General features: G+C 52.3%; 1 protein-coding gene across 2 annotated transcripts; it reads left to right on the top strand.

Annotated features, from left to right (window-relative positions):
- The first annotated feature begins 282 nt into the window (after positions 1 to 282).
- On the top strand, positions 283 to 7,544 carry OSR1 (odd-skipped related transcription factor 1). 2 transcript variants are annotated; one of them, XM_027620526.2, is made up of 4 exons: positions 283 to 561; positions 2,448 to 2,756; positions 5,134 to 5,833; positions 6,617 to 7,544. In XM_027620526.2, exons 3-4 carry the CDS (start codon positions 5,166 to 5,168, stop codon positions 6,750 to 6,752), a joined length of 804 nt encoding a protein of 267 aa, XP_027476327.1. In that variant the 5' UTR covers positions 283 to 561; positions 2,448 to 2,756; positions 5,134 to 5,165; the 3' UTR covers positions 6,753 to 7,544. The 2 variants fall into 2 exon arrangements, with proteins under 2 accessions (XP_027476327.1, XP_027476328.1); XM_027620527.2 differs by lacking the exon at positions 2,448 to 2,756.
- Positions 7,545 to 16,786: the final 9,242 nt, after the last annotated feature.

Genomic DNA, 16,786 nt, shown 5'->3' with positions numbered 1-16,786 from the left:
CCAGGGGTGCCCTAGTGGGCCTAACAATGCAAAAGGGGTCGCACGGGACTGAAAAGCAGGGGACGCAGGTCTGGAGAGGCCGGGGCCAAGTGAGCGCGGCTGCCAAAGTCTGCTGCCCCGGTCAGCAAAACTTTGTTTCTCAGTGCGCAGGCGCAGGGCAGGGTTGGGGGACAGGGGAGGGAGGGGAGGAATCCGGAGGCAAAGGGAGGAGGGAGGGAGAGAGGGAGGGAGGGAGGAGGGTGGTGGATTAAAATAAGTAGGCGGCTCGGTGCTAAGGGATGAGTGAGTCGGAGCTCGGTCTCTCCCCAGCAAGTTCTCAGCCGCTCCCGGTTCAGACCCAACCAGGGAGCCGCGAGCGGGGCTCACCATCCCCCGAAGGGCAGCACTCCGGGGCAGTCGAGCGCTCCCGCGCGTGTCGGGCGCTCCGAGTCCCCGCAGCCGGAGAGGGGCCAGGACTCTAGAGCTCCGGGGGTGCCTGTGGAATCCAGCGCCTCTGGCTTCCCGGGTCCCCCGCAGCGGAGCCCCAGAGACTTCCCCAGCCCGGGACCGCCGAGGAACAAGGTAACTGCAGCCCTGGGAGCCCCTGCTCGGCGAGGGGAATGCGGGCAGCACTCCCGGGTCCCCTGTCACAGTGCGTGCGGCGGGTGTCTCCTCTCTCTGGGTCCCAGAAGGAAGCTCCTCTTGCCAAACGAAGGCTGCAGGACCTTTGTGAAAGTGAGAGCAGCTGCAGCCCAGGGTGGTTGGGGGTGCTGGCTCGGGGACTTCCCGCGCGGGGTCTTCGGCCTCTGACCTCCGGGGAATGAGGGGGCGGGCCTCCACTCCTGCTCCTCGTGCGGCCAGGCTCTAAGGAATCCAGGGCGAGATGCCTGCGGATTTCGGAAGTCAGACTGTGAGCCCCCCTCTAAGAAACCGAAGAAACTTCAGCGGGCACAAACTTTCACGAGATGCACGCCTAGCTCAGTCTGACCTACTTTAGCTGACGAAGAAGGAAAAGAGAGTGGATGGATGGCCACGGCCGCAGCCGACGGCGCCAGGGACAGGTGCATGCCCCAGCCAGGTCGCGCTTTTCGTGCAAGTTTTCTTTTTTTCTTTTTCGGAGTTGCGCTCAGGTATCAGGCCGGCTGGACCGGGAGCGCAGGGCCTGGTGCCTGACCCAGCCTTGCACTTGAGCTCTGACTTTGGGGTGTTCACTATAGATAATTGCTCTGTGTAGTCAAGGCCTGGGGAGTAACCCGCCACTGTTTCGGTGCAGGGAAGCGTGCAGGGGGGCGCGAAACACTACTTTCCAATCGGTGACCCGCACGCCGATGTAGCGGAAACGCTATGGGTGCCGTGAGTGTCGCCGGTTTGGCGCTTATAAGGGAAGGATTCGTTTCCTCCCCGGACTGTCCCCTAACTCAGCCTTCAGGAGAGAAGGGGGAAGTCGGAGGAGAGAGGAAAAGAAGTGAGGGGCTGCCTGCGGAACTAATTTCTTTCCCGAAATGTCTCTGATCAGAAGAATGAAAACCCACACCCAGTCCTTTTTCAGCAGCTCGCGCAGTAGCGGGATAGGCTCTCAGGGTGTAAAGTAGCTCCGAGGGTTTCTTTGTTGCCACAATTTGGTAAATTTCAACCGGGCTATGAGCTGCGCGCTGGCTTTTGGGAACAGAAACCACGTGCAAAGCTAGTTGGTCTCCCAGGATCCCGGCCTCCTAGAGAAGAGAGGGGCTTACAGGGAGAGGGGACGACCAGTGGGTTGATGTTCTATCCCAGGCTCCTCAAAGTAATCGCGGTTTCATTAAGATTGGGGAACAGATCGCTAAGGACACAGCGGGAGTTTAAAAAAATGCCGCGGGATGGCCGCCTAGCCGAAGGGTTCGTTCGGTCTCGTTTGTTGGGAGAATTCAACAGAAGTATCCGGTGGTGGTTAGTCCTCCCACCGGGGGTCTGGACGCCTGTCACCGCGAGTGTGTTGGGGATTCGGTGTCAAGGATGATTTTCTGGGGCTGCTGCTGGGCTCCTTCAGGCGCAAGCTCGTGGAGTTCGCTCCGTTCTCATTAATGCAAGCAGTTAACTCGCTCACGCTCAATTAGCCCCGAATAAACCACTTTAATAGACTCTACACACTTCATTAATGCCCAGCGTAGGGCTGGCTGCAGACCTGAGATTGGCGCTCCACCGCGCGAGGGAAGCAGCGCCGGCACTGCGCAGGGGACCCAGGCTCCGAAGCGCGAATTGCTTTTGCTGCGTGCGGTCGGGATCTTTACCCGCACCTCCCAGGTCCCGAAGCTCAAGCTCCTTGCCAAGTGGCTGTCTGGCCCGAGGAGAGGTGTTTCCCCTGGTGTTTAAAAATCTAAAGCGTTCACACACGAGTCCCGGGGGTCAGGGCAACGGGACCCGGAGGGGCTGGGAGTTCGTCCATCCTCTCCGGCTGGAGAGGCGAGTGTGAGACTGTGTTTTTCTCTTAGTTGACCGCCTGAAACCGGATCGTGCATTTCGCCCATTCTTGGTACTAGTGTAAGGAGCCACGTTTCGAACGAATTTCGTCCCCGGGAAAGTCGTTGGCGAGAGCCTGGGGAGCCCTGGCCTCGGAATGCGGCAGAACATAAGAAACTGGCTGCGCTGCTGAAGAAAATAAATTGAGTGTTGGGGGAAACAAGATCGGGCAGATAGCCCGGAAAGGTTGGCTCCCAAGAGCAGTGATGGCTGCAAACGCCCCCTCCCCCTACGGAGCCGCAGGTCCTCTGGGCTCCTGGGGGTAGGCGAGGAAAGGCCAGGTTAGTACCCGACGTTGGTGGGCTCCCCACCGGGGCACCGAGCGGGCTCGGGCCCTTGTGCAGCCCAGAGCCCCAGCACCACTGCCAACGCTCGCTCGGCTGGGGATAGGTCCAGCGGAGAGGAGCAAGCTGAGGCCCCGGTGGCGCCGGGCGGGCCCCGGGGAGCCAGAGATAAGGATCTGATTTCCAGCGCCTGGAGGGGAAGAGGAGGTGACAGCAAATCAAAGAGCGCTCACCTCGCCTAAGTCTGGGCCCACGTTTGAAGTTGGCGAGTCTTCTCTTTCTCCCTTCTCCCTCCTCTCTCCTCCCCAACCCCAAAGGGCCCCTGCTTTCTCTCTGGCCCCATTTGTATTTTGCTTCGCCATGTCTTAGTGCTCTAGGATGATCCCGTCGCTCTAGGATCACGGGGCCACCAGTGATCCAAGCAGCAGAGAAGACTGGTCCGAAGGCCCTGGCTCTTCCACCGGGGTGGGCACTCCTGCTTCCAAGGCTGGGTCACCACAGAGTTGTGCCTCCCCTAGCCCGGAGGCTGAATTAATTTCTGCCTTGACGCTGGGTTTTCAGACCATTGCTAAGTAACTTGCAGGGGGAAATTTCTGTAGGCTCTCCGTGTTTTGCACCTTCCCCCCCAAGTAGAACCTCTGTCCCTACCAGCCCACTATTCAGCCAGTGACCTCTCTGCCAGCTTCCAAGGGAAAGCATTTCTGGGTCAAGATTGTCCTTACTCCTTCCTGAATGGGCAGGGCACTCTCCCATTAAAAGCTTTGCTGCAGTGAAAGGCTGCGGAGTCTCCGACTGGGACTTTTGGCCTTGTGCTGAGGGTAAGCTAGGCCAGGGAAGCTGTCTGGGTGGTGTCAGTGTATGTCCCTGGAAGGAGCAGAACAGTGGCCTGCACAACTCAGGGAGGGGGACTTACTGAGGGTTAGAGGAACAAGCTGATGAAGAGAAGAGGGGAAAATGAGGAGTAAAGGAAGAAGTGGGCAGCAGGGGATTGAGACAGGCAAGGAGAAGGGCTCCCCAAGTACCCTGCTCCCACAGTGACTTCTTAAGTAGCCCCCAGCTCAGAGCCCAGAGAGTTCAGCACTTGAGCCTCCCAAGGCCCCCCATGTACTTTCCACTTTCCTTCTCCATTTTTTGCTTCCACTGGACAGACTGAAAATCAGGCATGTCTGGGAGGCTCAGGGATGAAAAGTCTCTCTACAGAGCCCTGATCTGTCCACAGAGCCTGGAGACCCTGACCAAGCAGGCCAGGAGATGCCTGTCTGCTTGGTCACTTCAGCTTCCAGGCTTTGCATTCAGAGGGGCAGAGATCAAAGCAGCTGAGGCCCAGCCTCAATGCTGTAGCCCATGGGCAATACCCACCTGCCCAGGTGTCACTGCGCACAGAAACATCCAGAGAACCCAAAGACACCTCCCCCTTTTTTATGGGGTAGGGAGGGCACTGAATCTCCCTCATGTGTGACGGCAGATGTTTGAGTGAGTAAATGAATGTGGGTGTCAGTGTCCTCGCTGAAACAAAGGTGATCCCCCGGGGCTAAGGTAAGGAGTCAGTCCAAAAGCAGAGAGGGTGTTGTCCACAGGGCTCCTTAATAGTGAGGCAGAAAAGCAAATTTGACGTCGAAGTTGAGAGTTTTGAGGAGAAAGATGACTTGACTTCTGGAAGCCAAATTGAAGATCAGCTAGTAGAGTTTAATGCACGGGTAGCGGGAGACGTACAGATTTGTGTGTGTTTGTGTGTGCGCTGTCTCTCTGTGAGGCCCTTCATGGGTTCGGTGCAATCCCTGTGTGTGTATGTGTGTGTTCACGCACATGTGTGTGTGACCACATTCGGGCCAGTCCCTGCATTTTGTTGAGTAGCACAACACTGATCATCTCCGTTTATCTGGGATGCACCTTGTCAACTGCTTCAGAACGCGTGAATCCGCGTTTATCTGTCATTGCGCGTTTCTCTGTTTATCTGCACATGAATGTGTAAGTGTGTTTCCAAGTTCCTGTTCTCTTTGCAGGAGAGTGCAATTCTGTGTTGACTCGGGCTTGTGTGGATGTAAATTTCCACACACCAGTGTCCCTGTGCCCCTCCCTTTCTCAGGGCTCTGGACACTGGAGGCCCTCACTTAAGTTGGTTGAGTTCCGTAGGGTTTAGTTTCTGTAGCAAGTTGTGTGTCTCTGCGAAGGCCATTTGGAGGGAGCCCTTGCATCAGAGAGGGTTCCATCTTCTCTGTGAGGGCAGTGGGTTCCCTCCGCGGGGGTATCAGACTCCCAGCATCTGCCCTGGGGGGGACAAATTGGGTGTGGCTGGGCTGGAATTCAGGAGGAGGGCAACCTACCCTGAACTTCTCTTTTTTTCTCCCTTCTTTTTTTCTTCTTTCCTTTGCAGATTGAGATCAAGAACCCACTGCAACTACCACAATGGGCAGCAAAACCTTGCCAGCGCCGGTGCCCATACACCCATCCCTGCAGCTCACCAACTACTCCTTCCTTCAGGCAGTGAATGGCCTGCCCACGGTGCCCTCGGACCACCTGCCCAACCTGTATGGTTTCAGTGCCTTGCACGCCGTGCACCTGCACCAGTGGACGCTGGGCTACCCCGCCATGCACTTGCCGCGCTCCTCTTTCTCCAAAGTGCCGGGCGCCGTGTCCAGCCTGGTGGACACGCGCTTCCCACTGCCTGCCTTTCCCTGGTTTCCTCATGTAATCCAGCCTAAGCCTGAGATCACCGTTGGAGGCAGCGGCCCCTCCGCACTCAAGACCAAGCCACGCTTTGATTTTGCCAACCTGGCTTTGGCTGCCACGCAGGAAGATCCATCCAAGCTTGCCCGGGGGGAGGGTCCTGGGTCCCCCGCTGGTGGGCTGGGTGCTCTCCTGGATGTAACCAAGCTGTCCCCAGAAAAGAAGCCCACAAGGGGACGCCTGCCTTCCAAGACCAAGAAGGAGTTCGTCTGCAAGTTCTGTGGCCGCCACTTCACCAAGTCCTACAACCTCCTTATCCATGAGCGGACACACACCGATGAGCGGCCCTATACCTGTGACATCTGCCACAAAGCCTTCCGGAGGCAAGACCACTTACGGGACCACAGGTACTGCGGGTGCCCCCTCCCCCCGAAAAGCTGTCTGTATGTCTCTGTTCTCACCGTCCTCCTCCCTAATGAGGTGGTTCTTGAGCCCAGCTCTGGCTCCAAGCATCACAGTTCCTGGGAATTCTCTAACATAGCAAACGAAGCCCGACAGGGCTCAGGGATAGGTTCTTGGAGCATGGGGTGGAGAGAGCCTGGGAAGAATAAGTCAGGTCTCCACGAGCTCCAGACGGGCAGGCACAGCTGCCTCACCCTTCTCCCATCAGCAGCGCTGTCCACTACAAATTTCTGCAGTGATGGAAAGCGGGACCCATGACACATGTCCCCACTGAGCACTTGAAATGCACAACCAGTGTGACTGCGAGATTAACTTTTTAGTTTTACTGAATTTTAATTTTAATAACTACATGTGGCTAGTGCTGCCCCAGCTTGGACAGCACAGCTCCAGCAAATTGCCCACCCCCCGCCCCAGGTCCCCTCTTCGCCTTTATTGTTAACCCGGGCCTTATAAGGAGACCGTGCTTGTCCCTCTGGGGGAGGCAGGGGCGGGCCTAGCTGGACCTGTTGACGGATCCGATGGATCGGACATTGCCTATGGATTTCCTTCACCTCCCTACTCCATCCACAAAACTTCGCATTTTGCCCACTCCACGCTAGGTACCCCCTGCCTGCCTCCCCCCTTTCTTTGGAGGGCAAGCGCCTCATTGCTGTGGGAGGGGATCTTGGATAACTGTGTATAACATGACATCATTTTGCAAAGATTAATTTCTCTGTTTTTGCTTTCAGATATATTCACTCCAAAGAGAAGCCTTTCAAGTGTCAGGAGTGTGGGAAAGGATTCTGCCAGTCCAGGACTCTCGCTGTCCACAAGACGCTACACTCACAGGTGAAGGAGCTCAAAACCTCCAAGATCAAATGCTAAAGAGAGCCTCCGGGTCACCAGCACCCTGGGTCACGCTGCCCCTTCCTCCAGAGGGACCTGAAGCCGAAGGCGACTCCGGCGGGCAGCGGGAGGGGTTCCCGGGACCTTTCCCTATCCCAAACTTGTCCCCTGGGTCCCGGGCGCACGCGGAACTCGAGAGCCCCGCCCCGAGCCGTGACCCCAGCCACCCGGGCGGCTCCCCCAGGACGCGGCTAAAGTCTTGGCCAAAAGGCGGTACTCACGTGGCGGAAGGGAAACTGCATTTAAAAAAAGAAGGAAAGCTCCGCGGAGCCGCAGCGGCGCCTCTCCCAGAAGTATTACTTTTTCTATTGTTATTTTATACGTTTTCTTTATTATTTTTTTTTCTTTGACTATATAAGCTTGTAACTCTGCCTGCGGAGAGAGAGGGGAGAGGGAAAGAAGTTCTGCGCGTTCGCAGCTTTCACCCCCTCCTCCCGTCCCCATCCCCACCCCCGGGAGCCTGCAAAAGTGTAATCCATGTATCTGCTTCAGCAGCCCGGCCCTGGGACCGCGGCGCCGCGGATGCTCCGTTCGTGCGGCGCCGCGCGGCCGCGGGTCGTTGGCCCTCGGACTCAGACGGCGGGGCGGGGGGCCTGGGGCCCTGGGGCTGGAGGGGGCCCGGCCTCCCGCGCCCCTGCTCCGCCGCCCAGTCACCACGAGCGAGCAGCCGGCTAGGAGCAGGGCGTTGTATTGCGATTGGCACTTTATGCTGACCATCGGTAACGGACATTTATCACTGGAGTTTTTTAAAATATGAAATAAACGGTTATTTTACAGGCATTGCAGGATGGGTATTTTCCCTCCCAAACACAGGAGACTGGGAGGCTCCTTTCCTCGAGAGGAGCAGGTTTCCCTACCCGCTCCAACCTGTCCCACTTCCGGGCCCCCGCCTTATTGAGGTGCTAGGGTTGAGATGGATGGAGAAGCCTCCTCTCTCCCTGTCTTGGTCTACCTCGGATTCCGTCCCAGGTTTCTTTTCTTACTTCACTCCTCCATTTCGGTCTTAGGTCTCAGTGTCCCCAGTCCTCACCTCCAAACCGCTGGGGGTTTCTAAAGAAGCCAAGCCTGCAGCCAGGCCAGGACGTCGGCCGTGAGAAATCTCAACGTCTCCGGGTCCCGGGGTCGCTTAGGGTCCACTAAGGGAACAGAATGGCACCCACCTCTCCAACCAAAGGCTTCCGTACTGACCTCCTGCATCTGCTCTGGTGAGGGAAGGGGGTGCCTTCACTGATAGCCTGAGGACCAGTACTGTCCCCTGGGCCCCCATACCCGGCTGCACGTGCACAACCACCGCTGCCTCACCCAAAGCCCCAAACCTACAACCCTCTCTCCATTAGGATCCCCCAGACACAGTTCTCTGGCTGGGGCTCGTCCCCTGCCCGGAGCACGGCCCCACGCCCTCAAAGATTCCCTACAGTTTTTAAAGCCTTGTTAGGAATGGCGGGGGCGGGCGCCCTGGGAGGCCCGGGAAGTTTAGGAGGGGAAATCTGAGTCCGCCCTCCACAAGTTGAACCTTCCCCGGGGCGTCTAGTTTTCCCACAATTAGAGGCCAGGCCGCCGGGGGCTCTCCTGCTTGGGGCGGGGCGGGACTCCCCAGCTCCAGAGTCTCGACCGCTGGGCGGCGCAGGCGGTGGCGCCCGCGGCCTTTCCCAAGCCGAGCGCGCGGCCTCTCGGGCTTCTGTGCCCTGCTCTCAGCGGCCGCGGAGACGGCCGGGCCGAGCTTCCCTGCCGCGGGGACCCAAAGACCCAGCCTCAGGCAGGGCCCTGCGGGCCTGAGAAAGGAAGCCCGGGCCATAGGGGTTAAAACGCTCTCGCCTCTACTGCACCCTCCCCACCTCCTCTGGGGATGCCTCCCCGCCCAGTGCGGGCTGGAACTCCGCGGTTCCGGAACCCAACTTGCCCCTGTAGCCTTAGCTGGGCGGGCGCCGATGAGCCCGGCCCTCCGCGTTCGGAGCCACACTGCCCCCTGCTGGACAGGCCTGGACGGGCGGCCCAGGACTGGGGCACCTCACAGTATTCCTGCCCCACAACCCATCTAGATGGACTCTCTAGATAAACTCTCCGCTGCAGGCCCTGTCCACCACTCCTCTAGATGTCTGGTCTTGCCCTCAAAACCTTCTTGACCTGTCCCACGGCCCACTGAGAATGAGGACCGTCCGGGTTTGAACCGGCCCGGGGGATCTCCCCTAGTGGAGCAAGATCACAGCCCTTCTTCCCCAGCTTCATAAGGACGCTCCCCAGGAGAGAAACGGAGTCTGGATCCCACAGCACTGTGATTTCTGGGCGCAGAGAGGGAGGGTTAGTCAGTGGGCTTGGGGCTTCGACGTCTTTAGCCCAGCCAGTGCAGCCCGTAGCAAGGTGTGCACACTTGGCCATGGCTTATGTTATGGCCCATGGCAGGAGCCACATCAGTTCCTTTATTAGCTCCGTGAGGTCGGCGGACGTGGCTGTTCTAAGATGAGTGCCTGGGTACACACAACCCTAGGGAGAGTTTTGGGCACCTCTGAGGACCTGTGAGAGCGCCTCCCTCAGTTCCTCTGCTCTTTCCGGGGTTCCATCTTTCTCAAGGATTTACTACTGCTGCCGCCCCCGCGGCCTCCACGTTGGCCACCTCCCACTCCCCCAGGACGTCCAGAGCCTCTGCAGTTAGCTCTGCCCCAAGGATCTCGTGAAGGCTATGAAATGGGGAAGGTTCGCAGGAGAGGTTTTTCCATTCTGGACCACCCCACCTCTGGTAACCTGAATCCCCTTCCTTCCGTCCTTCGTAGACCCAGCAACATCAAGTGTGCATCCTTAAAGGATGGATTCCCAGCACAGGGTTTGTAGCGAGGCGCTGGGAGTCGCGCAGGGTACTGTCCAAAGACCTGCACTGACTCACAATGCCTCCACCGTGTCTTGCCCTACCAGTGGCTCGCTATCATCCTGCTGGACCCGGAAGCCATGTCGCAGCATAGCTTGATGCGTCTATCCCCTGACAGTGATTTCATGGATTGCGCAGTAACAGCACAAGTGGAAGGGCAAGCTGGGGCTGCGGGCCCCAGACACCAAACAGGCTACAGTTCCCAAGCAACGTGGTTGGGGCAGTTTCCAGCTCCCACTCTATGGGTAGCAAGAAAAGGCAATGAGTTGTCCCCCACGCGGCAAGGGGACAACTCCCCCCCCAACACCTCTAGAAGATACCATTCCTCTGTCTCCCCATCTTCCCCGACCCCAGTTCTCAGACATTAAGGCTTCTTTGGTCTCAGGTCCCCAGTGTGTCTTAGGTCGGTTTTCGGGATGAAGGAAGGAAAAGGAGAGTCCAGCTGGGGCCCTCCCCCAAGCTGCTAGGCCAGCTGTTCCTGTGAGGGGCGGAGTGGGCGGGGGGCGCTACTCGGCTGGACCTCTTTGCTGATGGGTAGAAGGCGCAAGAGACCTTCGAGGCATCTTGGAGCTTCCTGGTGCTCGCTCTGGGAGATCAGCAGCGCTCTGGGGAAAGAACAGCTCGCAGGCGCTTCTCCCCAAGAGGAAGAGGTTAGGGTTCCACCTCCTCCTTCTGAATGTAGTCAGGGGTCTGGGGCGTAGGATGGACCATTTTTCCCTGCGGACCTCTTGGCCGCGGGAGTCAGAGCTAACATAGGGTCGTGGGGAAGGGAGAAACGCACTGGACTGGTCTAGGGCTCCTTGATAGCATCTCAGAACCCAGAACGTGGAACCTGTGATAGCATACCCGACCCCATCCCCGGAATCTTGGGTGTCTCCAGAGCCGGCTCAAAGGCATCCCGCCCCACCTGCCACAGCACTAGGGCGCTGTGACGCCACACAGGCCTCCGGCAAAATACGCCAGGGCTCCGCTAAGTCTACAGCGGGATCTCATTTATGCAGTTCGATGACATCACAGACGGGCGGTGATACTAAGGCTCCCACATTTCCCGGCCCCGCCCTGAGAATCCTGCCAGAAACGCGCGGAGAATTCGTCCGTTCCCGGACAATAGGGTCCACAGACCCGAAACGTGGGTAGGTGCCCTGAGCGAGGGAGAGTGCCCGGCAGGGTTCCCCTCCGGAATCTCGTGGCTTAGAATGCTCTCTGCGCGGGTAGGGTTTCAGTGCACCAGCCGCGGCGCGGCACTAGCCCCGCCCACGTTGCCCCGGCCTACCCACCGCCTCCACCACTGCGCATGCTCTGCGCGCAGGCGCAGAAGGAACTCGTCGCCCAGCACCGCCGGCGCTGGAGTTCCCCGTCCCGCGGCGGTAGTGGGCAGTCGGTGTGGACTTCGGTGTCCCGCTTGTAGGTGTAACGAACACAGAGTACCACTGGCCCAGCGGGCGCATCCTGCTATCCGTCTTTATGAGCACTAGAGATGTTAACGCCGAAGAGGGCTGCTCTGGGTTAATGCGGGCTAGAGACCCTTGGAGTCCCTATGGCGCCTCGAATCCAACGCTGCGGTGGTCCGATGGAGGTCTCTGGGATTCGAGCCGAGAGGGAGTGTGCGGCCCGCCCCTGCCCTAGATCCAGTGCGGCCCCAGTCTTTTCGAGCAGGGTTTTTGAGGCAGAGGTCTTGGTCTCCAGTCCCCCGGAGCTCTTGGAGGCACAGGCTTGGTCACCCACCCTGCCAGTTTAGCCTGGCTATCTGGGACGCTGCGAGAGCCAGACTGATGGTTGGGCCCAGGTTGCATATGTTTCAGATGAAAAATTCACTATGGACATGAGATAGGATGAGGGGGTCAAACCTCATGTCAATGGCAGAGGAAGAATTAGAAGTTGCGTTTCCTTTGCGGCAAGGGGCCTGAAGACCCAGTTGTAGCTTTTCCTGCCACTTACAAGGTCAAAGTCATACATATTTTCTCAATCATTTATTCACCACTCGAATCAACAACTGGGCCCTCATGTGTTGCAGAACAACTTTCGCATTTTTGAAGCACCATGTAAAGGTAGTAGAAATGCTTCTCTCAGCATCCTGAAGTAGCCTGCCTCCCAAGCTGCCTTATTCCTAAAAGAATCTTCTTCCCGTCTTTACTTTCTCATCACCCAGAGATAATGAAATGGGATGGAAGAAGGCTGTCGCCTGGACTGGTAGTCATGAAACTTCCTAGAAAATTTTAAAGAAGCAGCCTTTAACTCCATGGAGAAGAACGGATAAATCAGTTCACAGATTATTTTTAAATTTGCTTGAGAGAGAAAGGTGGGAGACAAAATGTAAGTGCCCTACTTACCCCTCCTTTGTGGCATATGCCTAGCGTGAAAAAAAAAACTTGGGGCAGACTGAGGTGTCAGGGCAGGGACCTATATATGTGGCAAGTGGGACTGAATGGGTGGTAGGGGGTCTTTCACTTTGCAGACACATCCAACTGCAGTCTTCTTTGGATATGTGCTTTCTTTGATTTGTCCTAGAGTGTCCATGGCCTACAGAAAAGATAGTTGTACACAGTTGTTACATGGACAGATCTGCAGGAATGTTCCTCTTACCCAGCCACCTGAGCCCTGGCTATCTGATACCACTCTTGGCCATTTTTCTTGGCCAATGCTAGTTCCAGCTCCAGTGATTAGAAAATGGAAGGACTTAGAAAAGTGAGATGGATGGACAAATGGAGTGAGTTTTGTTTCTTATTTCTAAACATGGAATTGGATCTTAGCAGCTAAGCCATCTCTGGGGAGGTGTAGGCATAATTAATTTTCAATGTTTGGTTTGATTGAACTCTTGCTTGTGAGATAAGATAAGGAGTTTTGTCATAACAAGGGCAGGGATGGGTTGCTTTTTGTCACTGGTAGGAGTGGGTACCACTTGGAGACTGTAGGTAGATGGTAGCATGAGAAACTTTACAGGGGACATGGAATAAAGCTAGAGGAGATGGGGCAGGAATCGCTAGATTCTTCACCACTCAAAGGACCAAAGAGGGAAAATGAGCTTCTGGAGAATCCTTAAATAATGAGATTTACGTGGGAGGTTGGTTCACTTCTTATTAACCTGGGTCAAGAGCTGAATGTGTCTGTGCAGAATTCAGAATATGTTCAGTATTTCACGGTATCTCACAGCATATATAGCTCCTCCTGTAGGTCTGTGGTGGGTGAAGAACCAGGGCAGGGGTGGTGCTGTACTTGTCAGGGAGAGTTTCTGTTATGGCCTTGTTAGAGAGACCAGCCCACACTGAAATATTTGAGCAGAGTCACTCTAAAGTGAGTGGAGTGGCTCAGAGAGTTCTTGTTAACTGTTAAAGGGATCTGTGCGCCATAGATCTATCTTTTAAATCTTTTATTTTCTATATTATTTTTAGTTTTTCAATTTCTTTGTCTATTAATTCCTAACTTTGGTACTTTAGTGTGTTAAAAACTCCCACCATGATGGTAGAATTGTTTGTTGTTGTTCTAATATATATAACATGTTAAGATTTGTCTCTCCTTGACAGCAGTACTCACGGGAGATCCCTCAGTGTGGCATTGGGGACCATGGCAGTGACTGGGGCTTTACCACTTTGGGAAAAGTGTGGGGCCCTGCTAGGGCTTCTCCAGGCAGGCAGCCAGGCAAGCTTTTTTCCCTTGGCAAATGGTGCTTTATTTTAACTATCATAAGTATGTCTTTAACTGGGCCAGGGAGGATTGGGAGTGTTGGGGGAGGGCACTGGGTTGTGATATGTTTCCTCAGCTTTCTCCCCCCCCCCCATAATTTAATTTAAACCTTTCCAGGCATACAGAACAGTAGAGAGAAATTTATAGTTAACACTCAATCATCCACCACCTAAATTCCACAATTAACATTTTACTATACTTGCTTTATCACATTTCCTTCCATCACTCCATCCCTCAAACTTTTTTAAAATGAAAATTTGTAAACACGCAGAATAATTGAAAGAATAGGACAAAGAACACTCTCATATCTTCTTCATAAAGTCAACAATTGATCATGTTTTGTTATATTTCTCTCTCGCTGCCTTTCTCCCTGAACCATTTGAAAGTTAGGTTCAGACTTCATTATATTTTAGCCCTAAATAATTCAGCACACATATTTTAGGAATAAGGGTATTATTCTACATTACCACGACATTGTTATCAATAATAATTTTGCCTAATATCATCAAATATCCCGTCTACATTAAAGTTTCCTCCAATTTTCCCACCAGTTGAATTTTTAAAAATCAGAATCCAATGAAAGATTTCATATTGCATTTGTGTCTTTAGCATTTTTAACCTAGAACAGTTATGCTTTTTTTAAAACCTGTAATTTGAATTAAGTATAGATTTATAGGAAGTTACAATGATAATACAGGGAGGTTCCATGTACCCTTCAGTACCCTTCACCCATTTTTTTCCCGTGGTTACACCTTGCATAATGATAATACAATATCATAACAAGAAAATTGATATAGGTCCAATGTATGCATATAGTTTTATGCTATTTCCCCACACAAATAGGAATAGGTAGATTCTTCTAACTGCCACCACAGTGAAGATACAGAACTATAAAATCACCACAAAGATCTACTTGTATCAATATTTTAGAAGTTTGAGTGAATGTAGAAACCTTACCTCCTGTTGTGGACTGAATGTGTTCCCCTCAAATCCCTATGTGCCCTTCTAAGACGAGTCTTGAGGGAGCTTGCTTCCTTTCTCTCTGCTTCATAATATATGGGAGGGGGGGGAACACAGCAAGAAGACAGCCATCTACAAACCAGGAAGATGACTTTCACGAGACACTGGATCTGTTGGCACCTTGATCTTGGACTTCCAGGCTCCAGAACTGTGAGAAATAAATGCCTGTCCTTTTAAGCCAATGAGTCTCTGGTACTCTGTTATAGCAGCCTGACCTAAAACACCAACTTCTAAGCCCTTTTATCCTCCCTGTTTATGACAGAATAGTCTTAAATATTTCCTTTACATACACTAACATCGAAGTCATTCAATGTTATATTTTTTGCCTTGACCATCAAACATAATTTAGACAACTCAAGAGGAGCGGGAAAGTCTATTGTATTTAGCCTATTTAGCCATGTTCTTGCTTTTAAAATTGTTTTTTTCCCCCTTCCTCATAGTTTTAGTTTCCTCTTTTTATCATTTCCTTTCTGTTTAGAGAACTTTTTAAGCCATTATTTTAGGTTAGGTCTGGTGGTGAAAAATTCTAATTATTTTCCTTCATCTGAGAGTGTCTTTATTTCTCCTTCATTCCTGAAGGATAATTTCACCAGGTATGGAATTCTGGGCTGACAGTTCTTTCTTTTCAGCACTGGAAAAATGTGCTACTTCCTATTGAGAGTTTAAAAAAATTTCAATGGTTGTATTTTTTTTAATTCTGAAATTTCCATATTTTTTTATATACTCTGTTTCTTTCCTGAGACTTTCTACTTTTCAGCTGTTGCAAGGGTTCATAATTCCTTATTAAATTATTTTTATGATGGCTGCTTTCACATTCTTGTTGATACTTCCAACATCTGTGTGATCTTGATGTTGATGTGTGTTGGTTATTTTTTCTCTTTCAAATTAAGGTTTTCCTGGTTCTTGGTCTGACATGTAATTTCTGATTGTACCCTTGAGATTTTTGGTATTGTGTTATGAAACTCTGGATCTTATTCAAATCTGTTTCAGTAAGTTTCCTCTGACTTGCTGTGACATGGTGGGAGCAGGGGTGCTACTTCACTACTACCATGTAGGGGTGAATGTCCAGGACCCCCACTTGGCCTCCCTTGGCACCCTGGAAAGAGAGGGGTGCCACATTGCTACTTGGTAGAGGTGAGATTTCAGGCTCCCCACTAGGCCTCCACTGACACCACCTAGGCTAGGAGGGGAGAGATCCTTTTTGTTGTTCCCACATGGCTTCTGCTGGGGGTAGGGTGGAAGGTCTTGTTACCTCTCGGTGATGGTGCAAGTTTGGCTGCCCACTCAGTCTTCTCAGATACACCTGGGTAGGGCAGGGAGGAGCCCACCTTTGCAGGCAGACAAAGACAGAAGTCCAGAGTCCTCATTCCGTCTTTCCTGATGGGTTATCTATGGCCCTTTGAATATCTTGTTGCATAAGTGAACTGGTATTGGCCTTATGGAACTATGCACTAAGGGACAAATTTCTCCATAAATTCCCATTTCCTGGCATCACTTCTTTTATTGTTCTAATATGATCCTGGGTATCCATTCTAAGGTATTGTGGTGTTTTTAATTTTGTAATATGAAATTCTCACTTTATATTTTGACATAAAATGCTCTGGGGTGGTATTTTATTATAAAGTTACAAAACCTTTGCCTAATCTCAAATGTTGGTATGTAGGATCCTTGTGGATTAAAAAAAAAAAAAAAACAATTGATATTTTTAGATTAGCTATAATGTCTTGAATTTTGACCCAGGAAAATTGAGTCTTTTATTATTTTGTTTATGAAAAGAAAAAAAATCTAATGCATCTAGTTGCTGGGAGCATGGATTTCTTTTTTACTCTACTCCTGTGTCTGATGTTCAGGTTATAATTTTTAATGTAAATATGTCCATAGGATTTTAAGCTTTTTAAAAATTTTTGAGAATGGAATTTCAGAAATCTGTCCAAATTTTCCTAAAAATATTAGGTTAGTTTCCTTCATTGTCCAAATTTTCCTAACAGGACAGCATTTTTTTTCTTCTTGTGCCTTACAGATTTTCTTAGTGTTGCCTTGGTCAGGGAGAGAAATAATTATTAAAGCAAAAAACTTCTCTTCAGTTAATATTATTTATTGACTAAGGCCTCTGACTTGTGCCCGATCATAGGCTAAGTGTGAACATCATGCAAATTGAGAGCAATAGTTTTTGCTTTTTCCAGATATATGTGGTTACAGCATAATATTTACTTCCATGAGTCAGGGCAACTTAAATAGATAACCCAGATAAAAGGAACTGGGAAGCAGGAAACCTGTGTCTTGGCACACATTTCATTGCTAACTTTGTTGGGTCGCCTTAGTCATCCCGTAACCTCTTAGGGCCTCAATTTCCTTACCTGTCCGTGAGAATAAAAGTATTTTTCTTTCCTGACTTGTACAGCTTTGGTTAGGGAAAATTTAGATTTGTGCCATAAATATAGAAAATATGGCT

This window comes from Zalophus californianus, chromosome 8 (assembly GCF_009762305.2).
Source record: "Zalophus californianus isolate mZalCal1 chromosome 8, mZalCal1.pri.v2, whole genome shotgun sequence".
NCBI classification, from domain to species: domain Eukaryota; kingdom Metazoa; phylum Chordata; class Mammalia; order Carnivora; family Otariidae; genus Zalophus; species Zalophus californianus.
Note: the sequence above shows the minus strand (reverse complement) of the source record. Positions and strands in the feature narration are given on the sequence as shown.